The sequence below is a fragment of the Chelonoidis abingdonii genome, chromosome 16 (assembly GCF_003597395.2).
Source record: "Chelonoidis abingdonii isolate Lonesome George chromosome 16, CheloAbing_2.0, whole genome shotgun sequence".
NCBI classification, from domain to species: Eukaryota; Metazoa; Chordata; order Testudines; family Testudinidae; genus Chelonoidis; species Chelonoidis abingdonii.
In genome coordinates this window covers 22,438,026-22,462,547 of record NC_133784.1, presented here as the reverse complement: position 1 = coordinate 22,462,547, position 24,522 = coordinate 22,438,026, and the positions used below count along the sequence as shown (strand labels likewise).

The 24,522-nt window shown below is 51.6% G+C and overlaps 1 protein-coding gene across 2 annotated transcripts in view; it reads left to right on the top strand.

Moving 5' to 3' along the window:
• Window positions 1–243: 243 nt before the first annotated feature.
• Window positions 244–24,522, top strand: part of TEX264 (testis expressed 264, ER-phagy receptor) — a 151,929-nt gene continuing 127,650 nt past the window's right edge. Inside the window, exons 1-3 of one of the 2 annotated variants that reach the window (XM_032791133.2) lie at window positions 244–429; window positions 2,694–2,766; window positions 3,949–4,237. In XM_032791133.2, the coding sequence (XP_032647024.1) occupies window positions 3,980–4,237 (258 nt within the window). In that variant the 5' untranslated portion in view covers window positions 244–429; window positions 2,694–2,766; window positions 3,949–3,979. The remainder of the gene's footprint in view (window positions 430–2,693; window positions 2,767–3,948; window positions 4,238–24,522) is intronic. The other variant, XM_032791143.2, reaches the window with a different exon arrangement.

Sequence of the window (24,522 nt, the reverse complement as noted above, 5' to 3'; positions counted from 1 at the left end):
CAGGGCCACCCCAGATACGCCCTCCCCCGGCGGCTGAGATGGCACCACCCCAGAGACAGACCCGCCCTGTGGCTGGGATGGTACAACCCCCGAGACCTCCGCCCCCAGCTGGCTAGGGTGGGGCCACCCCAGAGAAGCTCTCTACCGACTGTGACGGGGCCACCAAGGAGCCCCTGTGCCGCCTACCCAGGCACCCCCTGGGGATGGGCAGGGCCACGCCCAGCGCGGAGCCCGCCCGCAGGCAGGCCGTGCCCGCGCACGCTCTGTCCCGCCGGGACCCGCGCTCCTGTGTGGGGGCCGTGGTGAAGCTGGGGATCGCCTTGCTGCCCGCCCGCCCGGGCGCGCCCCCGAGCGCCGCCTCAGCAGCGCCTGAGACCGAGGCAGGAGCGGGCAGCGCTGAGACACCGGCCCTGCTGCCACCGCCGCGGGGTGAGTTGGGCGCGGACCTGCCCCCAAGGGGAACGGGCCCGGCAAATCCCGTGTGGAGACGGGCACCGGGGGGATCCCTTCTGGCTTCGGGAGGAGACTGACACTCAGAGCTCATAAGCCCTTGTAGCCCAGCCTGCAAGTGGATCACGGTGGGGTGTGGGTCATTGCGGGGACTGACGTGCGCTGGGCAATCCCAGGCTTTCAGCAGTGTGTCCCAAGGAGCAGGACTGACATGCAGCGTTCGAGTCCATGGGGCCAGCAGCGTGTCTGGCGGAGTGGCATCCGGTGTGTCCGGAAGGGGACTCGCTGTGGGGCCAGTCTTGCTGGGCCAGGTGTTTGACTAGCCCCAAAGATGTCTGCATCTCTTTTTGTTTGAGGAACAGCCAAATACTCAGCGTGTCAAAGTTCTCCTGAGGGTGTCCAGTGTCCCCTCCTGCATTGATCATCCCCCCAAATCTCCCCCCCCCCCCAATGCCTTGGGCTCTCTGGGTTTTTTCTCTAGCACCCATCACCATGGTACGTGGGTGTGTGTAACTCTTTATAGTGCAACTTTCAGGAAAACCCAAACAGTATTTAAAATAAAAAACCCAATTTTTCTCTAGCTGTGAACATAGGTGTTTCTTTGTCAGTCTTTGAATGGAAGCAAAAATTGACAATACCAACATTTACCAATTTAAGGAAAGCCCCAATAGTGAGCCTGGATCTTATTTGAATAAAAAATCCCAGTCCATGCTGGTCAGAAAAACCAGCCTAGCAACAAACGTGATTTGCCCTGATTTGTAAACCATATTGTTGGATCCCAGTGGCGTCAGAGCCCAAGGGCTCATTCCATTTCAGTTGTTTAGTCCTTACCTGAAGCCATAATCCTCTGTTTGTGTCATTACAATTAGCTGAACAGTTGTCACAGGAGATTACTACTCAGGTATGGAATAAGAAGCTGGAGTGGACAAACTCCAAAAGGAGTAGAGAATCTGTTTTGATCCCTGGAATCCTAGAAACAGCCCCGTTCTGCCTTCTCCTTTCCCTCCAGACAAAACATCGACACCCAGGCAGAATTGCTGCCAAAGTGAATGTGTTCCAAACTTTTCCATCGAGCATCAGTGGCTCTTTAAGGAATGGAAGGAAAAATGCATGTTAGCTTCCCAGACTGTGCATGAGTTGTGACCTCATCAGGCTGGTGCACATGAACCAGGAAGCAGAACACAAATGAAATAAACAAGACAGGTTGGGAACTGGGGAGAAACTGAACAGCTGTATGAGTAGAGAAGGGGGTAAATGGGATTTGATAACAGATTCCAGTTTCTGTGCAATTCGGTAACCTCTGTTCAGTGGATGAGCTGATTAACTACTTGGGGGTTCAGTTCACTTGCCTCTTCCTAATTTTTGACCAGCACAGATTGTAGCCCTGTCTCAATTGTTCTGTGTGGCAAGCTTCCTTTCTTCTTTTTCCTTTGTGTGAGGCTTATTTGTGTGGATGTGGTATAAATGGTGTAATTTGATTACTAACATTTGTGTTGAGTAAGCTTTAGAAACAAATAAAAACATAGGGCCAAATTCTGCACTCTGTTACCTGAGTGTTGCTCCAGAATAACAATTGATTGCAACAGAGTTCCTGCAGATTTGCCCCAGATTTAATTAATAGCAGAATTTGGCTGAAGTTTTGCCCCTTTGCTAGCTACCCAAGTATGTACCCAGGAGGTCTGGGCAGGCTTGTAGTCAGGTGGCTAGCTTGAGACGCTGCCTATGCTACCTAGACCTGTTGTTGTTCTTAGCTGGAGCAGAATTAGCATGAATCTGTCCCCTGCACTGGGAGGCATGCTCCCAGCTGCACAGTGGACATATCTTGAGGTGCATTGGTGGAGCTGGGAAGGTTTGCAGAGCACCCCTCTGTGCTATTGTTAGCTCAGGCCATGCCATCTGGCCTTTCCTGTCATGAAATGTTTGATCTTAGATTTTGGAAAGAAATCTCTCTAAGTCTTTCTTTTTAAATTCCTCTCCAATGCTGCAGGGAGATTTGCAGCTTTCCAAAGTGATCTCTTTGTGAAGAGTTCCTCAGCCATCTCTGATGTGACTAAACAATCTCAAACTAAAGGGACATGCCATTCATCTCAAGGGGGCAAAGGGAGCACAACAACACTCGTGTAAAGTAGTTGGGGTGGCTGTTTATTTCTAAAGTGTGTGTGTGTGTGGTGGGGGAGAGGGGTGGTTTTCATGCTGCAGATATTAATAAAGGAAATAATTATACTATCTCCCTCCTGTTTTAGGAACCTGGATCATTGGTCAGGAGTCTAGCAGAGAGCATGAGCTGTTGCTAGGCTCTAGCCTTCTGACTTTTAGGTGAGTTGGAACATAAGACACGATGAGTCAAATTCACCCCAGTCTAATCCCCCTGCAGTGAGTGGAGTTAGACCAGGGATGGATCTTGCTGACTTTGAAGTGTTTGGTCCTGGCTGTGCTTGCATTGATGAGGATGGCAGCAGGATTTGTGGTCAATATGAGGCTGAATAAACAAACAAGGTGGAACTGTTTTTTCAGAAGTAAATTTGTCCAATGTAGTTAAAGGGGTGCTGCAGAATTTAACTTGGGTCCCAAATACAGTTTCTGTTCAAAACCCCATGAGCATAGATATGGGGTTATCGGGAAAATAAAATTGAAATTTTTCTCTATTGTATTCGATTGAAACTTCCTCCCCGGCTTATTGGAAAGCTAAACACAACAGCAGCCTGCTTGTGTGTGAAAACCAGCCAGTGAAATTCACCATGCTAGTTTCATTGCCTGAAGTGAAGAGAAGACAGCAAGCAAACAGCACAAATGATGGAAAGTCATCTGCCATTTTAAAAGCTCTTTTAAGATTTAAAAATCCGGTGAAGAAATAATGCAATTCTATCTTGACAGTGCCTCTTTAACGTATGAGGATGTTACCTTTTACACTGTGTCTTTCGCTTCTTCTGGCTGTGGTATGGTTAGAGTGATCTGGTCTTGGGAGGGCTGTGAAGCACAGTTTAAAGTCATGTTGATCATACACTCGCCCTCTTCCCACAAAGCTCTGTGTCAGTATGTGAGATGAGAAACAAATGATCTCGTACATTGTAGTCCTTAACCTGCCTAGTCCATTGTACCATGAATAAATCCTTCAGTGTCCTGGTTTCCTAACCTGGTTTGTTGTTGTTCTCGCCTGGTTACATCTTGGGAAAGGGGGTGGAGCACCAGTGCTCTTCTGGTAACTGGGTAATGATAAACAGTGCCTCCCAATCCCCTGGTCGTTTAACCTCTTAATTCCCAAGAGGCATTCAAGTGGCACAGTTTGCATGTGGTTACAAAAACTGAATAGTTACCAGGGTGTGGGGTTAATTTGTTGAGTGCTTCTGAGCTGGTCTTAACTGCTGTTTCACTTATTCCTCAGCTGTGTGGGAAACAGAGGAATTGGAAGAGGAGGGTGGCTGATGTTGCTGGAAAGTAGCTTTGAGGCAGACTGCAGTCTCCTAAGGTTGGCTTAACTCTCCTCTTTCTCCTCTCTAGTTTGTGAGGGGAGTTTGCGACACCAGGGGCCATGGCGGACTGGGTTCTCCTCGGACTGATTGGGGCATTGCTTGTGCTCCTGCTGCTGACTCTCTTTGGCTTTGCCATCTATTCGGGGCTCTTCTCGGAAGTGATTGTGAGTGCTGGCTCGCCCCCCATCCGCAACATCAGCCTGGCGTACAAGTTCAAAGTGGGGCCCTACAGCGAGTGTGGCAAGCTGTTCACAGAGAGCTGCAGCATCTCTCCGAAGCTATGCTCCATTGCCGTCTACTATGACAACCCTCACACGGTAAGAACCAGATGGGAGCTCTTTGGAGCTGGCCAGGCCTGGAAGCCATGCTGCTAATACTCCTCCAGGATGGGCACACAGCTGTGGGAACTGGGTGGAGCTCTGAAATATGGGCCTCAAGTCTGTATATGGCAGAGAGGCTCCAATCTGGGGGGATCTCTGGCTAGTTGTAGGCATCCCAACAGGTGAGTTCTCTAATCCTCTGGGCTAGGTCTCATGGAGTATCAATGGAGGCACTGTAAGGACAGGAGTCTGAGGAGGTCCAATCGCAAGTGTTGACAGGTTCTGTTTCAGTGAGAGAGCAGAAATAAGCAGGATCTCCATATAACCCCAGCTGGGTGGAACACCCCTGTGATTCTCTGTGGAGTGGGGCTGGTGTCCTAAACCATGAGAGTAAAGCACTGGATCCCCCTGTAGATGGAAGCACAGCCTTCCCTTCTGGGCTGCTGTTTGTTATTCTCTATGGTTAAAAGCAAACTGTCTCTTCCTCCCACTACATGCTTGCCTATTCCTGGTTTTTGAGCCTTCTCTAACCTACCCCACCTCTGGCCTGTGAGATGAGGTTTGAAAACATTTATATCCTCAGAAGTGCTTGAGACTTTCAGTTTGCACTTTCTGCTATCGCTTGCTAATTGCACGATCAGATAGTGAGTCCTGATGAGATCCTAAGCCTATTACGGGCTTCCCTCTAGAGTAAAATAGTTCCCTCTGGCTCAAACTCTTCAGGAGGTGGTGAGAAGATCACTGTCTAATGGATGTTAGGCAGCAGGTTAGTACCTTGGATATCGAGATTGACCTAGTCCGGATGGCCAGTAAACCAACCTGAGTCTTAATTCCCAGGGGGATAAGTAGGATGATTGACTGACTTGTTCAATGGCATCTGCTGGTGATATAGACACAGTCTCACAAGTGATTCAGCAACACCCAATGTGACCTGTCAGGAATGCTGAGCGAGAAGTGCCAGCAGCTCTGAGTGTGTGTGCTGGGGAGTTGGGGCTCTTGGACTTAGGGCTTAGACTGATAGCTCTTGCTTGGCTTTTCTGGTCCCCACTGAGCTTGGACGACTGGTGTTGTGGTGCAGGGAGCTGCCTTGAATGTATGAGGCCTACCCCTGTTTTATTGTTGGCTGGTGGTGCCTTTAGACAGCTGTAATGTGTCACTCAGCCTGACTGTCAACATTCCTCTCCTGTTAAGGGGACGCCATCCACTTACGCCTCACTCTTCTGTTTGCAAACGTTCTACCATCCAGAGTTACCATGGTCCCCAGCGGCCACTGCTGCTGGAGGAGGTGGGAGGGAAAGAGCCCCTGGATGCCCCCGTTTGTTCAGTTTGTTGTGTTTGACAGCACTTGTCATGGAGTCAGCTTGGTGGCCCTATCATAAGCATAATTCCCAAATCTGGACCTTAGCGTCCAAAAATCTGGGTGCCTGCATAAAACCCTTTAAGCTTAATTACCAGCTTAGATCTGATAGCCTGCTGCCAACCAGGAATTCCAGTGCCTGGTACACTCTGGTCCCCCCAAAACCTTCCCTGGGGACCCCAAGAACCCAAATCCCTTGGATTCTTAAAACAAGGAGAAATAAACCATTCCCCCCTTCCTTTTACCCTCCCAGGCTTCCCTCGCCGGGCTACCTTGAGAGATTACTGATCCAAACTCTTTGAATCTACTCCCCTTCCCCAGAGGCACACAGATTCAAGGAAAACAGAGAGAGATTCTACCTCTCCCCCCTCCCGTCTCCCCTCCACCAGTCCTAGTGAGTTATCCCAATTCCCTGGGATAAAACAAGGGAAACAAGAAAAGAAATCAACAGGTTTTAAAAAGAAAGCTTTATATAAAAAGAAAGAAAAGACATAAAAACATGATTCTGCATTAAGTGACAATACACAGGGCTATTGCTTAAAAGAAAATATGAATAAAACCAGTTTATTCAAAAAGAGAGACAATTTAAAACATTCCAGCAAACTACACACATGTAAATACAAAAAACCCCCAATAACAGCCTATTGTTTTTTCTACCTTTGTCCTTACAACTTTTAAACTGAAGATTAGAAGCTTGAAGATAGAAAAGATCCCTCTCATAGCTGAGAGCCAGACAAAAGACACAGACACAAAACATTCCCTCCCTCAGCGTTGAAAAATCCGGTTTCCTGATTGGTCCTCTGGTCAGGTGTTTGGTTCCCTTTGTTAACCCTTTACAGGTAAAAGAAACATTAACCCTTAGCTATCTGTTTATGACAGGCCCCAAGCTGCTGTAGCAGTCCCCATATCTGCCCCTTGTCCAGCCCCTTTACTCTCATCATCCTGTAGCTCTGTATAGGATGTGGGAAGCAGAGAATAGCCACAGTGCAGTAGACTCCTGCCCCAGACCTGCCACTTCCCTCTCCTGAAATGCCTCCAGGATGGGAGTAGAAACAGGTGCTAACGTAGACCCCATAGGCTGGCTTTATGCTAGCGTGGCAGGGGGTGTGCATTGGTGGTTGTTTCTGCCACCTGTAAAGTGTGGCGCAGTTGAGCTAAGAGAAAGAGAGAGGGACTCCAAGTGGGTACAAGTTTGGGCTGGAATAGGATGGTGGCAGAGTTGGGACTGGCAGGGAATCTGAGCGGCTGACTGCCCTGCACTGTGACCGAAGGACTCTTCCCAGATTGTAAATGCTGCCGGAAAGCTCTGTCGTTGTTTTAGCCCGTCGCTGACTACTGGACGTTAACAGGCTGTTTGTGAATAATCTCCCCTCCCTGAGCTCCTAGGCACAGCGCATCTGCTCTCAAGTCAGGCCCACGTTCACAAGTGGCGCCTCTTGAGTTACGGGGAACGAATATTCCACAAGTGGTAGCAGGAAAATCAGGACTTCCAGTACAGGGTCACGCTGCCCAGCCGATCAGCCTTCACATCTGCAGTCCTTCCTCTCTTCCTTCTCACTGCAGTTGTCACCCCTCGGCTTCCCCAACTTAATTCTGCTGTTGGGGATTGTTGACGTCCTTGTTCCCATGTCAACGCCCCATGATATCAGTAACAGGAGGGTTGTGATATAATGGCAGGAGCTGCTGGAAAGATGAACGCCTTATTCCAACATAAATCTCTTTAGTAACAGCCACGGGAGCATGCACAAGTGCTGGTCACAGAGCTTGCTCTTGGGAGAAATGTCCTATGGAAGGTGCCTCCAGCATGGCCGTTCCTCTTTAAACAGCGAAGTGTATATCTGACAGCTCTCAGTCTGAGCAGGGAAGGGAAACAGGCTCTGGATCAGTTGCTGGGGTCAGCAGCATGGATGTTCTTGAAGCTATTGAGAAACCCCTGCTCTCTTGGCATACTTGGGGGGGTCCTCTTGTTTCCCCCCATTATCTCCCTGCTTGCTTCCCAGTTGCCTCCTGGCAGCAGACACAGAGATACCTTTGAAATCAGTTTAATTTCTTTTAGTAGGGTTATTTAATGTCTGGGACCCTGCTTCAGCCACCTCTGAGGTGGAACGTAGCAGCTTTTTAACAGTACCCAGCAAGGCTACACAGCCCTTTAGTACAGGAGACAAAGGGTAGTGTATGGAATTGGGCCAGGACTTGGGGCTACCATCCTCTCCTCTTTCAAACAGTACCACAGAGGCCTTAGTGACTATAAATTGCCAGGACCTAAGGGAAATACATGGTTCCTCCAGCAGCAGAGACCCCAGCCTTGTGCTGGCCAGGGGGTCAGCATTAACACCAAGGGCAGAGAGCGCCACCTACTGAATGGCCAAAGCAGACTCTACAGGCAGGCGGGGCAGTGTGGTGGTAACCTTGAATCTCTCCTGCTGACGTTATCGGTTACACTGGGGCAGGTCATAATACCACATTGGCAAGAGATGTTCTGAGCCATGGTACCAGCACCACTGCTGGGACAATTCCATCTGCCATGCCACAGCTACCCAGAGAGAGCAGCGAACTGTCCGTGGGAAAGGTGCTTAGCTCAGGCTGCTCCTCCTTTACTGCAATAACATGGAATCTCAGTGTGTATTAAGGATAAGACGCAGCAAAATGTCGTTGGACTTTATATTAAGCCATTGTTCAGCTGGAGCTTGCCAGGAAAGAGCTTCCGAGCATCTGTGAAACATTCATTCAACAGGGCTGCTCCGGTTATGTCTGCACATGTCTCACCTCCTTTTTTCCCCCTTCACACAGCCTTTCCTCACCTCCCTGTCCCTCATGGTCTTCACACAGCCTTTCCTCACCTCCCTGTCCCTCATGGTCTTCACACAGCCTTTCCTCACCTCCCTGTCCCTCATGGTCTTCACACAGCCTTTCCTCACCTCCCTGTCCCTCATGGTCTGCACACAGCCTTTCCCCACTTCCTCCCTCTGGTCTGCACACAGCCTTCCACCCCTCCCCCAATGATCTGCACATGGCAGGCAACACATCTTGTTAGGAAAGTTTTGTAAAGGTGCCTTTGAAAACTGCTTTCTGCAAACACAGTTCCACTGGCTAGTCCCTTGTTCACCCAGTTCTACCCCCTCCCCGCCAGCTGGCCCCATCCTGTTTGCAGACCCCCATTTTACACCCCACATTCAAACAGGATTTATTGCCCTTGGGTAAGCTAAGAGATGGGGCTCTGCACAGCTCCTTCTGACCTTCCTCACCCCGCAGGAGTGTCGTTTGTAGTCCCAGCCACTGGACATTCTGTCTCCCTAAATTCCCTCTCCAGCTTTGATGGGATGCAGTATTAACTTGGTTAGTGCCCTGTTCCATCCCAGAGGTGGCTGCATTGCAGGGTCCCTAGGTCCAGTCTGAATTACTGCTTTGGGATCTATTTGGCTCTGGCCATGTCAGATCATTCTTTGCTGGTCTGGCAATGCCCTAGCTGGGGAAAAGGGAAGGCACCCTCATGCTTCACAGAGACGAGCTGGCTCTCCAGGGGGTAGAGAGATGCAGGGGTTCTGGGTGCACTCACAGCAGAACTCTTGGGTAACTAATTCCAGTGAGGAGCGATTCTCCAGTCTCCTGGTTGATCTGGAAGGCCTGAGCTCAGTCCCCCACTGAGCCCAGGCTCCACCCAACACATTAGTTTCTTAGTGCTGCCTCCGCTGGGGAGTTGGGGCATGTACATTGGGTGGCCTTTGGGAGGATCTTCCCCCACTGCTGTGAGCTGGTTCATCTCCCATCTCTCCACATCAGTTTTCCTTCTTACTCTGAGGTGTCCCCAACTTCCCATGGGTGGGGCATCGCCAGCAGCAATGCCAGCTGCTTTGGGTGCTGGGTAATAACGGGGGGACCTTGGTCTCCAGCGCTGTCCATCTGGCACTGTTCATCAGCACTCAAGATGTGATTCTGGGCAGGGCTGAGCACCACAACCCCCCTTTGACTTCAGTGCTTGTGGGAATTATGATTTCTATTGGTGTAGTGCCCAGAGGCCCCAGGCAGAATCAGGGCCCCATTGTGCCTGGTGTTGCATGATATTATCGTTAATAAAATAATACTACTTTGCACTTCTACAGCATCATCCATCCAGACACCTTCAAACATTCATGAATTGTATAAGAGCAATGCACCAAAACACCCATGTGAAATGAGGTGGGGGGATATCCCTGTTTTACTGAGTGGGAAGCTGAGGCAGAGAGGGGCAATGTGATTTGTCCAAAATCATGCAGCGAATCAATGCCAGAGCTAGGAATAGAACCTGGCACTCCTGACTCACAGTCCTCTGTTCCAGCTACTGGATAACACAGCCTGCCTGAGAGACCTGGTCCATTGCCAGGTATAGTGCAGTGTTTGATGGGAGCACAGCACAGCACCCGTGATGCCTGCCAGCAGACTTTCAAAGACAAGCCAGGCCAAGCTACTGCAGCATGATCAAAAAACTCCCCATGGCATCAGCCTGTGTGAATGAACTCTTCCTCCAGTGCCCGGGCTGTAAATGAAAGGCAGCTGTTTGCCCTCTCCCATGGGATAAGGAAACCGGTTTTTAATAGGATGTTGCTGTTGGGATATGAAGCTGCCCCAGTAGAAAGAGGGGGATCTAGATGGAAAATAGATTGATTTGTGAGATGATCGTCCCCAAAATAACAGTGCTTGCGTGAGATGAAGAATGGCTCAGGGAGCCAGAGATGATTTCCACCCTCTGTGTGTGTGTGCACATGGTTGCTAGGAAAGGTGACGGGGTGCGTGTGTGTGGTTGCTAGGAAGAGGTGAGGGTGCGGGTGGCACGGGGGCTCGTGGAATGGAGGGGTGCAGGCGGCATGGGGCACACAGATTGGAGATGTGCGGGTGGTGCAAGGGTGCTCGGATTGGAGGGGTGCGGGCGGCACAGGGGTGCACGGATTGGAGGGGTGCGGGCGGCACAGGGGTGCACGGATTGGAGGGGTGTGGGCAGCACAGGGGTGCACGGATTGGAGAAGTGCGGGCGGCATGGAGGTGCACGGAATGGAGAGCTTCGGGTGGCATGGGGGTGCTTGGAGTGGAGAGGTGCGGTTGGCACGGGGGCAGGGGTGCAGGCGCACGGGGATGCACAGATTGGAGGAGTGAGGACAGCATGGGGGTGCACGGAATGGAGAGGTGCAGGTGGCTGGGAGAGGGCAGTACGGAGGAGTAGTGAGGAAATCCATCACTCTGTGGATCTGCAGTGCTAAACTCTTGCAGAGGGGCACAAAGAGTGCCCAGCTACTGGCAAAGCACATGGCTGTAGCTGTGGCGGTGGAATGGCTAGAGTCTAGACCAGGGGTCGGCAACCTTTCAGAAGCGGTGTGCCGAGTCTTCATTTATTCACTGTAATTTAAGGTTTCGCGTGCCGGTAATACATTTTAATGTTTTTTAGAAGGTCTGTCTCTACAAGTCTATATATTATATAACTAAACTCTTATTGTATTGTAGAATAAATAAGGTTTTCAAAATGTTTAATAAGCTTCATTTAAAATTAAATTAAAATGTTGCTTTACGCCACCGGCCCACTCAGCCTGCTGCTGGTCTGGAGTTCTGTTCACCTTGGCCGACAGTGGGCTGAGCAGGGCCTGCGGCCGGGACCCCAGCTGGGAAAGGTCCAGCAGCTAGAACCCCAGACCGGCAGTGGGCTGTGCGGCTCAGCCCACTGCCGCTCAGGGGTTCCATCCTCCGGCTCCTGCCAGCCGGGATCCTGGCTGCCGGACCCACTCAGCCCGCTGTCGGTCTGGGGTCCCAGCCCTGCCCACATACAGTGGGTACCGACCTTCTTCCTGGTTCTGGCCCATTCTCTTCCTCTGTCTGCACTGAACTGAGGGTGGGAGTGGACCGAGCACAGGGCTAGGGGTGAAGGATCTGGCCAGGAGCTAAAAGGAGGGAGGGGGCTCAGGGTTGGGGCAGGTGGTTTGGATGTGGGGACACTTACCTGGGCAGCTCCCATTTAGTGCAAGGGGTGCAGGTGGGAATGTGAGTAGGGGTGCAGGAGATCCTGTTTGGTGCTCAGGATGGGGGTGAGGATGTGCGGGGTGCATGGGATGTAGGGGAGCTGTGGATGTGGGGGGTGCAGGTGTCAGGGTAGGGGGGCTGGGTATGTGTGGAGGTGCCAGAGTCAGGGCTGGGGTCATGAGTGGGGGATGAAGGAGTCAACAGAGGGCTGGGTGGTACAGGGCTCAGGGCAGGGGCTTGGGGTGTTAGGGGAGGTGCAGGGCTCAGGGCAGAGGACTGAGGGTGTGTGTGTGAGGCAGTCAGGGCTCAGGGCAGAAAGCTGGGTGACTGCCCCCCCAAAACTCCCAACCCCCCCGCTCCTTGTCCCGATTACCCCCTCCTGGGACCCCGCCTCCCTGCCCCTTGTCCCCTGATTGCTCCCCTAGGACCCTACTCCCTACCTGTCCCCTGACTGCCCCAACCCATACCCACACCCAGACAGAACCCCCTGGACTCTCATGTCCCATCCAACCGCTCCCCACCCCCTGACAGGATCCCCCCCCAGAACTCTGGACCCATACAACCCCACCCCGCTCCTTGCTTGCCCAATCCCTCTCCACACCCCTGTCTCCTCACAGCCTTCCCAGAACTCCCGACTCATCCAACCTCCCCAGTTCCTTGTCTCCTGACCACACCCTCCAGAGACTCCCCCCATCCTAACTGCCCCCCCGACCCTCCTTGCTCCCTGTCCCCTGACTGCCCTGACCCCTATCCATCCCCCACCCCCTAACAGACCCCAGGACTCCCATGCCCCATCCAACCCCCTCTGCTCCCTGAGTNCCCCCACGACCCTCCTTGCTCCCTGTCTCCTGACTGCCGTGACCCCTATCCACCCCCCAAACAGACCCCGGGATTCCCATGCCCCATCCAACCCCCCTGCTCCCAGACTGCCCCCTCCAGAGACCCCCACCCCTAACCACTCCCCAGGATCCCACCCACCCTGCTCCCTGTCCCTTTACTGCCCCCACCCCTTACCCAACCCCCGGCCCCGGACCCCTCACCATGAGACTCCCGCTCATCTGGAGCCCTGCCTCCAAGCGCGCGCAGCCATGCTCCGCCCCTCGAGCGCTGCGCGTGTGGCAGCAGGGCTCCGGACAAGTGGGGAGCGTCTCCTTCCCCATGGACGCAAACGGTGCCCCGCGGGAGTGCGCAGCCCCGGCTCCCAGAGCGCTGCGCGCGCTGTGGCAGGGCTCCAGGGGAAGGCGGAGGAGGGGCCGGCGGCTTGCTGCGCTCGGCCAGACGCTCCGGCCGGGGAGCGCGGACCCTGCAGCTTGCCACGTGAGCAGGATTTTTAATGGCATGCGGAGTCCCAGCAGGCAGTCGCGTGCCATTAAAAAACGGCTCGCGTGCCATCGGTTGCCGACCCCTGGTCTAGACTGTCACTTGGTCAAGCTGCTGGCGTTGGCTGGGGAAAGACTGTTTTCCCCACAGCCACCCTTCAATCCTGTCTGTAATATTACCTGGGCTTTATGCAGGTGCTTCAATATCTGATCCTTCTGCTGGCGTGAGCTGCCCCCATCCATCTGAGCGGCAGTTGACTCTGAAGTTTAATGATGGCAAGTGAAAGGGACCTATTCCACTGCTAATTATTTTAACAGAAACACCCACCTGGTCTGTGGCAGTGGGTGAAGCTTGAGTATAATACTGCCATTTACTGTCCTCCTCCACCCCACCCTAACGCCTACAGTGAGGCTCCATCACCCTTTCCCATTGTTTCCAAAGCACCCAGGCTTGGGTGCAGAGGAGAGCAGGAGGGAAGGGGGGTCTGCAGCCTGTGGGACACTGGAGCAGGAGGGAAGCTGAGTAGATTCCAGGTAGGAGATGAGGGAGGCTGGAGATCTGTTTGTGCTTTACTCGAAGAGGCTGGACTCAGGTGGCCTAGGTCTCTCCTGCCTGTGGGCCTAGCTGATTGTAATGGGGTATTCGGCGAGGCCACGCTCTGAGGCTTCGGCGTGGGCCTCTTGTGTGCTTCACTGAGAGACTTCTGCCACTGCTGTCCAGCTGGGAAAATGCCAGGCCCAATCCCCTCTGGCTTTTCCCAGCTCACAGATCAGCAGAGACTTGGCTGGGAGCCCAGGAGGTGCCACCTCTGAGCCCTTTCTATTTCCAGAGTTCTAAAGAGCAGCTGGAAGGGCTGCTGGAAACAGACCCATCACCTCCCCCCTCCCTGTTTGCCAGCAGGCCTCTGGCTGTTGGGGAAACCTGAGAAGCTGGCAGAACAATGCGTGCTCCCGGGGATTCTTAATCCCCACTTATTCCTTATGAACAAAGGGGAGTATGGTCATGGTCTTAGAACAGCAGGACTAGAATGCAGCATGGGCACCAAACCTTAGCTGAAGAAGACCTGCTGATCTTCCTGTTGGAGCACATCAAAGCAGCTCCAACTGTAGGGGCTGCTGTGGGATAAATACAGCTTTGTACATTTTCCTTGGTGTCTGTTTTCATTCAAGTAGCCCTGCTTCTGTGCAAAGACCGAATTGCCAAGTGCTGGTTCTAAGATACTCTCCATCTGTCGCTTCTCACCGTGACATCGTTCCTCTGGGATGGGTTCCCCTGGCCCATGCGGGAATAAGTGCGGTTGCTCCTACATGTGTCTAAGCTCATCTTTTGGGTCTGTCCAGGAAGAACAGGTTGTGAGACCTGTGGAGATCCGTGGAGGGAAGGTGCTGAAGAAGCAAAGGAGAGGGCCAGAACTGGCCTTAGTGCTGAACTTCAGTTGCAGGGAGCTGGGGGCAGTTACCAGACCTCCTGACCCTTATTCTGCTGGGTGCCAAAACCCTCCTCTCTCTACTATTATCATTATTATTATTTGTGTTATGCTAGCCACTAGGATCCCTAGGCATGGACCAGGGCCCCATTGTGCTAGGCACTGTACAAATACAGAACAGCAAGATGGTCCCTGCCCCAAGGGGCTGAGAACCTGAGTAGAAGGCAAGAGACAACAGGTGGGTACAGACAAGGGGGGAGTAGATGGAAACAGTGAGCCAGCGTTGGTCTGTGAGATAGACTGTGGTCTCAGCAAACCAGCAGTCCAGCCAAGGTCCAGTTTTATATGGGCAAAGAGAGTGTTCAGGAGGGGCTTTATGGATGTTTCTGGCGAGTGCCCACCGAGCTTGTGGGGCAGCCTGGGAGAAAGCAGGAGCATGGGTGATGGAGCCTGGCGCTGTGGGCCCACTGGAGGTGAGTGTCAGCAACTTGCTAAGGAATGAGCGTGCCTCTGGGTGTAGTCTGGTCTCTCTCTCTGTTAGTGCACAGGGTGGGTGTGCAGGCAGTGTCCTTGGAGGACAGCCTTGATCTGAAAGGGGAGGCCCTGAGATAGTTCTGCTTGCCTTTGTCTGTTTCTTAGCCCACCGAGCTCCAAGTGCCATTCCATTGTGCATCCTTAGCACCGTCGCCAGCTGAGTCCCAAAGCTGCCACCATATAGAAAACTTTGCACTAAGTTCTGCATGCTCCTGCCAGTGTTGCTTGGGTTTGTTCCCCTCTTCTCCCTCTTCTTGTAGCAATACTTGTGTAAAAGAAGGTTTGTTATTTACTGAGGGATCGGGCTCAGTCCTGGAAACCCCCATGTTGAAGTCAAAGGGGAGTTGGGTCCTGTCACAGGGTGACTGACCCTTTAAGGGGAGATGGGCTCTGCTCCACAGGGGACACCCTTTAATCATGCCCCAGGTGAAGGGAATGAACAGACACAGGTCATGTGACTAAAATCCACCTTCAGGTTGGAGATGAGAGAAGGCTGTAGAATGGAAGGGAGGAGCAGGGAGATTCCAGGCAGGAAACCCTGGGAGGTGCTGCCTGATGCAGAGCAGGGAGTGACTCAGGACTCAGAGGAACAAGAGAGTTCCTCCACAGCAAGAGATGTGCCTTAGCTCCCAGGCGACAGCCTGCATGGAGTTGGAGCCAGTGAGGAAGGCTGGAGTGGGGAGAACAAGCCTGCCAGAGGAATGCTTCAGCAGGCCCAGGGCTCGGCAGCTGCCAAGGATTGGGAGCCAGCTAGGATGGTTGGGGGAATTCTTGCGTTTTCTTGTGACCTTTGTTAATAAACCTTGGCGCCAAAAAGGGGTGTGACTCAACATATGAAACCTGTGCCAAAGGTATTGGAAAGCCTAAGGGGGGGGGGGGGGGACTGAGGCAGCTGCTAGCCCAAAGCCAGCTCAGGTAGGCGGTGCTGTGGCAGACCTGATCAACTGTGGGAGCTTCCACCTAAATGCTTGGTTCTCATGCAGTAGCACGGTGCTGGGTTTGGGTTCCTGGCTCTGCAAGGAACTGGGCATTCCTCTCCCCCACCGTGCACCTAGCTGACACTAAAACAAAAGCCTAGCTGAGACTGGATTCCACTGGAAAACCTCTTTGGGAAACAGCAATGGAAGGTTTAGTCCTAAAACGGAAGGAGGCCTGGCGGTTAGAGAGCCAGTCTGGGAGACCTGCTCCGTTCCTGGCTCTGCCAGACTCCCTTGGTGACCTTGGGCAAGTTACAGCTGCTTTGTGCCTCAGTTTCCCATCTGTACATTGGGGGTTCTGAGAACAAAGGCATTGGGATCAGGAGGCACTGCGATGGCTGCTGTGGAACTGGGGGCCATATAAGTACCTGATACAGAACCAGCTCTGCATCTCTCAGTCCCGCTCCATCAAGCTGCACTAGAACTGGGAAGCAGCAAGGTTCCCTCTGCCAACAGCCCAAGGGCAAGCTGGAGCCAGCATGGCTGAGCAAACAGCCCAGATGTGCGTCTCAGTACCACCCCCACACCAGGTACATTTGGGACGTCATCACTTCACGGAGGGCATGCCTGATATGGGAGGCAGCAGTGGAGGTGTGTCCAGCCATACGTACCTGGTACATTGGGCAGAGCTTAGTGATCAAACGGTCTGGTGGGGAAAAGGCTGCCAATATCAGCTGATAAAACAGTGCGTTTCACTGGATCCCTTCCTGGAGGTCGAGAGCACATGACGGGCTGTGCTCTCAGCTGGCACGTGTGTGTGCGCCTTGCATGTCACATCTGTCTCACTCCCTTCCTGGTGCCAAGGCTCACCAGGGCCCATGGAGCCAATGTGGTGCTGATGTGTGGTGATGAACCAGTGCAAGGGGACGAACACCTCTTGCGGGTCACGTGGCACAGCTCTGGGGGACAGGCTGAAAGTGGGGAAGTGGATCAGGGCCAGTGGATCCAATTATTTTGCCTTGCAGGGAGGGCTGAGGAATAGCCTTGGGCCCCCCATGGCACCTGCCTACCCAGTTCCCATTCCAAGTGCCCATTTCAGCCCTGGGAAAGGTTGCCCTGTTATGTGCAGATCAGGTCCTTGTCTCCTGAACATGCCCAGTTGCTGACTGCTGAGGCAGGCTTTGCAGTGCAGGATGAGAGAGGCCTTGCCTGAAAATGTGCTCCAGGGACACCATCCATCTCTGATGTGTCTGTAATTCCAGACCAACAGGCCTCCAATGCCCTTCGGGGGTGCTGCCTCTCGCCAGGGCCCCAGGGAGCATCCAGAAATATTATTTTCCAAATCGGGACAGCAGAAAAGAAGGGATCTTTCACAACCCTGCTGTCCCCTTCCTGTGTTCCCACTCATCCCTCCTCCCTGCCTCTGGGGTGATTCAGAGCCTCTTCCCCAGAAGGAATCCTCTCTGCTCGGTAGCAGAGGCTGCTCCTGTTCAGGGGTGGCCCAGTGTTCCTGATGGTGGCCAGTGGCCAGAAATAGATGTCTTTGTCATGAGACTGTGGAAATAGCTGGCTGGCTGCCTGCCTGGGGCTCTGTGGACAGAGGATGCACTTCCTCTGGGTGACTGGGGGCAGGGAGAACAGTGGGCCTTACCATGCTCTACGTATCAGAGGGGTAGCCGTGTTAGTCTGGATCTGTAAAAGCAGCAAAGAGTCTTGTGGCACCTTATAGACTAACAGACGTTTTGGAGCTTGAGCTTTCATGGCTGAATACCCACTTCGTTGGATGCATCACCCATGAAAGCTCATGCTCCAAAACGTCTGTTAGTCTGTAAGATGCCACAAGACTCTTCGTTGCTTTTACATGCTCTACGTGGCACTCTCTGTTCTAAGCTATTTAGATCCCCGACCCCCGGGAGGCAATCCTGTTGGGTGGAGGCGTGTTAAGCACCAGGTGTTGGTCCCAGCCATTGGCAGCAACAAAGTGTCAGTTACCTTGTGCACACAGGGCTTAGGAGGTGTCTGGACAGTCCATAAATTAGGAGGTGTCTACACCCAGAAAGAGGTCGGGGTGTTGCTTGGGGTGTCCCAAAAGATATAACTAAGAGGAATGGGAGAATATTAACTAAAAAGTGAACAGTAGGAAAAACATCCTGCTAGGGTCGGGGATCTGTTAGGATGTGGAATCGTCTCCCCAAGGGAGAGGGGAGAAGCCCCGTTGCTTGATTTGTTTCAGAGTGGTCTGGATAAAGCTCCAGTGAATGTCTAGCAGAGACCGATCCTTCCCAGGCTCCTGACTGGTGGATGAGATGATTCTCTGAGCACTGTTCGAGTGTGTAGGACAGATGCAGACACTGCAGTGATGGCCCCAATCCCCAAAGTCTGATTTTGATGCACTCACACAGAACTTGCCTTCCACACATCTGCAACTTGTTTTCTTGGTTCAGTGACTTGAATTTTGTGCAGACATGCAGGATTTTAGAAGGGGAGGGAATGGCCATTCTGGATCTGTGTTAATATTGGTTTGTTATGTAGGCTCGGAATGAATATGGAGACGTAGGCACTCTAGGCTGGATCAGACCCAGGGTCCTTCTAGCCTGCTGTCCTGTTTCTGACAGGAGCCACCACCAGATGTCGCAGAGGAAGGTGTAAGAACACTGCAGTAGCAGATGGGGATAATGCGCCCTCACATTAGTCTCGTCCTGGTCTCTAAGGCCTGGTCTACACTACAGAGTTAGGTTGATGTAAGGCAGCTTACGTCACCCTAGTTGTCAGTGTGCGCACTACAGCCTTGCTCCCGCTTATTTAAGTGTCCTACTACACCAACATAATAACTCCACCTCCATAGGGCCTATGTCAGTGTAGTTAGGGTCATGCAGTGTAGACACTGCATTGCTTACATGGGTTGTTGACTGTCATTCTTGTCAATTTCACAGCTCCAGCATGGACCCGTGAAATTGACAAGAAAGCTGGGCTGTCACTGGGGTAGGTGAGGGGCTCCAGCCAAAGCCCGGCTGCCCCTGGGCTTTCTGCTCCCAGCTGGCCTGCAGCCGGCCTGCTCAGAGCCTGGCTGCCCCCTGGGTCCCACTCCAAGCCCAGCTACTGCCCAGGCTCCCAACTCTTGAGCCGAGCTCTCTCGGCTCTGCACTCAGCTCCTTGCCAGGGGCCCAGCTGCCTCTGTGCTCTCAGCCCCCCACACTGCCCCTCTTAAGTCTTGGTAAGGCCGTGCACCATTGACGGAAGCGAGGTAGTGCGGATATCAGCCCACTGCAGTAATTACCTAACGTAGGTTGACTTGCGTTTCTAGTGTAGGCATGCCCTAGTAAAGATTGGCTTAGTCCCTTCCCAAATTTTCATGTTTAATAACAATAACTCTGGCTCTTCTGGTCATAATCATGTCCAATTCCTTTTTGAATCTTGGTAAATTCTTGGCCTCACCGACTTCCTACGTCAATTTCTTATTGCATGCCTGAATTAGTTTACTTGTTTGTTTGACTGGCTTGGTGAGTTGAAGCATTAACTGTATGGGAGTACTTCATGTTGCTGGGCAGTGATTTCTGTCATTCTAGAATTGTTTAAATGTGAGGCACCTGTAGATTTGTGTACGTGCGCACTTTTATTGTTTTTGACACTTGAAGAAGTAAAAAAATAAATATTTGATCACACCACTGCTTACACTGCTGTTGTGCCTGTCTTGACCCTCAGGCCTTGAGCCTGGGGTCATGGGGAGCGGTTCCACTCAACCCTCCACCTGTTAACCTGGGATTCCTGAAGCCCAGCCCCAGTTTGAGGCTCCACCCCGAGGTCCTGTTGGCAGAGTCCTGGAGCAGCTGATTGGCTTGCTGGCCCTATGTGAGGCAGCAGCAGGATTGGAACAGGAAGCTGTTTGAACAACTGGGCTCCATCCTGCTCTGGACTGTTGTGTCTTGTGTTTCTGGCTCCAGCTCTTGCTTGATTTCCTGGCATCTTGACCTGGCGTGACTCCTGGCATCTGGCTTGTGATTCTGATCTCCAATTTGTCTCCTACTTGTGATCCCTGGTATCCTGACCTGGCCTGACTCTGGTCCCAGTGTGTGGTTCTGACTTCCCAGTATCCTGACCCAGCTGACTCTGTCTCATGACAGTGGACTGCAGCTCTGACCACTAGGTCTGGATGCCCATGACCCTGCTGTGACAGCCTCATGAAAGGTTGAATTATTTGCTACAGACATTAACTAACCAGCAAACACTCTTTGAAACACGCACACTTAGTAGCTCCTACATGATATTTTTAGAATAACAGAAGGAATTTAACAGAAAAAAAAAATCAATATTTGACACCAGTTAAAATCGAATACTTTCAATCCCAGTTGTAGAGCCAAGGTGGAAGAGGGAATGTCTTTTATTGGGCCAACTTCTGTTGGTGAGAGATTCAAGCTTTCATGCTCACACAGATCTCTTCTTCAGGTCACCCACTATTCTCTTGGGACCTATAATGCTAATCCCAAATATAGATCCCTATTGCCACCTGCTGGAGAAGGGTCTGAATTGCAGTTCCAAGCCACAGGGCAATCTTGATGCATGTATTATTCAAAGTAAACAGAAGGTTGCCTGCTAAATTCACTTAAAAATTAAAAAAAACCCGGTGAGCTGCCAAGGCTGTGCTTGTGGCAGTTTGCTTTTTGTTTAATAAAATCCTCTCTACTTACAGCTTAATTTACTTCACTCAGTATTTATCTTTGTTTTATGTGCCTCAAAACAGGAATTGTGAGCACTTAAATAAAGGGATTGAAAGGATGTTTCATTTTCCTGGAGCTTGGCTTCTGCTGAAATGCTCTTTAGTCACTTCTTAAAGCAACAATCTCAAAATGGTCTAGACAGTATTTGGTCCTGCCATGAAGGCAGGGGACTGGACTCGATGACCTCTCGAGGTCCCTTCCAGTCCTAGAGTCTATGAATCTATGAAAAATTGTGAATCGTGACAGAGATTCCTGCAGCGACAGTGTGTGAGGAGATGTCTCTTCCATCTTTCAGACTCATCAGAACTTTAATAATTGAGCCAATGTCCCCAGGAATCATTCCAGGATTGGACCCTGCAGACTATTCTCCACAGCTTTGTCTAGTTCTAAATGTTTCAAGCAGTGGGGCTTCTGCACCGTCCCTTGGGAGACTGTTCCACAGTTGTATAGATCTCACTGTTAGCAAGTGTTCCCTGTTATTTTGGCCTAATTTGTCCTTTGCTCAATTTCAGCTGTGATTCCTAGTTATGCTTTAAGGGATTGAATAATTCTTTGCCTTCCAGGGCTTTACATCCTTCTAGAAACAATAGTCACATCTGCCTGGATGAAGTGTTCTCTGTATGTTTTCCCAGCCTTGTCGAGACTGTGTGGGCTGGTGTAGTGTAGATCACTGGCATTCTGCAGTTGGAGATCAACCTTAGAAAAAGCAGCTTTGGATGTGAAGTGGGGAGCTGAGTTCCATCCCCTAATGCTGGAATGTGTAACTCTGCAAGGAATCCAGAATGCTCAGCTGTGTCTCATAGGTCCTGTACCACTGACTGAGTCTCGTGTGGTTCAAGTGGCAGGTAATTTGGAGAAAGTAGGGTCTGTTGAGTTCTGTATCCTTTGTTGCCATAAAGTTCCAAATGCTTTGTAATGTAGTGACAGTTCTGAAATCCTAGGTGTCCAGGAAGTTATTGCAATCCACATGTCAATCTGTTTAGTAGTGAATCTCTTTTTTACAGGAATCAGATAACAGTCCTGACCAGTTTTTCACTGATCCTTCTTTTCCAAAATTTGCTCCATTCTCTGCTTAGCTCCAAAAATATGATCTGAAGAAAATGTGTTCTTTCCATAGCAGAGCTCCACACGCAGGTCCCTTTTGTGGCACAAGGTGGCAGCAAAGTGCTGTTTGAACCAGATCTCTGCTCTGTGGCAGGGTAGCTAGCATTGCTTGCGAGAGTCCCTTTGTACATTTACAGTTGCCTTTAAAAAAAAAAAAAAAAAAAAAAAAAGAATATTCTTACGCTGTGGCATCGAAGTGCATCTCTAGGAGTGTGTGGGAGTGAGGGGAAGGAAGGGCAAGGAATCCTGCGAGGTACAGATCTGCTATGGGAGAACAGCACAGGCAGTTGAGAGAGAGAGCTCACAAAATTGGAGGCATGATTTCAAGCTGAAGCAGACTGAGATCACTTTGGGAAGTCCAGGGGTCGGCTAAAGGAGAGAGGGGAACCCTCCTACCACTGGACTGCATTTGGGCAGCTTTGTGGTGGAGCTGCTTAGCTGGTTCCTCCTTGGAGCAGAACAACTGTGGGGTGTTTCCAATATAGCCTGGGACTGGAGGAGGCCAAGGGCTGCACTCTTGAGGCCCTGTTGGTTGCATTAATGGGGAAGCAGGCCCAGTGCTGCTGAGCCCTCAGCCTCTGCATCCCAGCTGTCCTCCCCATTGATAGCATTATGCAGGAGGTGAGCACCCCAGGGCTGCCTCGCTGCTTCTTCTCTTTCGGCTCATGCCTCTTGCAAGGAGGCACGTGTCCGACAGAGTCCCCAAGGCAGTTGAAGCTGCCATAATTACCGCCCGACCAGATGGTCTCTGAGTTTCTGTATTGCAGAAAGAGGAATTGGAGATGGGCACTGTAACCCACTAGTGTAATTTGCACCTTCTGTCTGACTCACGCCACCCCCACCATGGAATCACACACTGATTTGAGCTGATGCAGGCAAGATTTGTCACCTGAGGTGGAATGAGTTTGCGGGGCTCAGCTCTCAGTTCCTCACCAACTGTAGTTAAAGGAGAAACCCAGGACCAAGAGGGCACAGATGCTGTCTCTCTGCTTCCTAAACATAGTGAATTTGGTGCTGCTGGAAGGGGACTGGGTTACCAGCCCTGGAGCCTGAAGTCCTCTCTCCTAGAGCGGGGAGAGCAAAGGTGGCAGCTGTGCAAAGCGTTGCTACGCAGCTCTGCCAACATGCCCTGTGGGGCATGGTGGCATACCTTTCTCCAGAGTCGAGTCAGTTGTTGATACCTCTACTAAGCCTGGTAACAAGGGCCACTAGGAACTAGCCTGAGATCCACCAACTCATTTCACATAGGAGCCACAGACCAACATGTCTCAGTTTTGGTCCCTCTTGGTCTGGATTTGATGAGGTGATCTAGAAGCGAAGGGCTCTCTTCCCCCAGTACCTTGAGCTGGTCTGTCTCCCCTGGAGTTCTCTGCTCTGTTGTCTCCCCAGAGGCTGATGAGGAGCTGTGCTCCCAGGGGCTCCTGAAGTATCAGGGATTGTGCAGCTGTGATGGCTGTGTACAGTGGTATGTCCCTTTCCTGAGCTGCCCTGTCTGTCTGTATTGGAGGCTAAAATGCTGAGTGGGGGGCAGGCAGAGATCTGAGGGTTAGCAAGCAGCTGGTTGTAGGTCTGCAGGTTGTCTATGATGTCTGATCTCTGATGGCTAAATGTCAGGTAGTTGACCTATGGTTGCCTAAGGTAGTTGTATGATAACCCCAGCGGTATGTCTCTGTAGTGTGACTGACAAGCCCCGGTCTCAGACATGGACAGAGAGACCTGTCTGGTGTGTGTGAGAACTCTGGGCTCTTATCTCCCTGATTCATTGTCCTCTTCCCCATCCATGTGCACTGTCTGCCTCTCTCCTTTCTGCTGTGTAGGTCTTGTCTTTCCCCCCTACCTTGTCTCTCTCTCAGGACCTTTTCTTCCCTGCACGCTAGAGCCATTTGTTAACACGGTGATCAAACTGATGAGCTTCTAGGAATCACTTCCCCAAAATGATTAAGTGGATTGTTCTTCGGGGGCCTCCTGGCTCGGTTCTCCAGATGTAGGCAAGGGGACTTGGGGGAATTCGCCAATCCTTGAGAACTGCAGATTCTTAAGTAAGCAAACACACTGCAATCTCCTCCTGAAGATGATATCGTTGGAGTTGAGAACAATGCATCTGCCTCACCCACCACTGAGCCTCAACCCATGTGCTCTCTATCCAGGAAGGAGAGGGGCCAGGGTCACGGGTTGTGGCCCTGATTGCGGTCAATGACTCCCTTGTCTGAATGGGCTGCATTCTTGGAAGAAGGCTGCTGGGCTTGGGACTTGCTTTTTTTCTGGCCTCTGAGAACATCCCAGATGTGGTGTCATTCTCTTTAAGTTGATAGCCCCTTGTTCTGAGAGGTGTCATGTTCTGGGATTGTATGGAGGCAGTTGCGGTTTGTGGAAACAGTCTGGAAACCCTCTAGTGCAGTGGTTTTCAACCTTTTCTCATTTGTGGAACCCGAAAAAATTTCGAATGGAGGTGTGGACCCCTTTGGAAATCTTAGACGTAGTCTGCGGACACCCAGGGGTCCACAGACTACAGCTTGAAAACCACTGTTCTTTGGTAACGAAGCCTTTCATGGACCTCTTAGCCATAGTCTGTGGACTCCAGGGACCCACAGACCACAGGTGGAAAACCGCTACTCCAGTGCCATGATTTTGCTCCCTCTCTGACAGCAGGAGAAAAATCTCTCTGCTTTCTTCATGATTTGAGAAAATTCCTTGCCACTGAGTCTCTGTCTAGCAGACCATGTTTTCCACCACCACTGCTCACGTTTCCTTCCTTCCTGCTTCTCCCATTGAACATCATCTGAGAATCATGAAGAGGAGCATGGACAGCAGGGCGGGAGGGGGAACTTGGGTACCAGTGTTTCAATAGCTGTAGACAGGGAGCGGTTCTGTGCTTCACTGATTCTTTTATTCCTTGGCCTTCTGGGTAGCTTCAGTTCTATCAACAT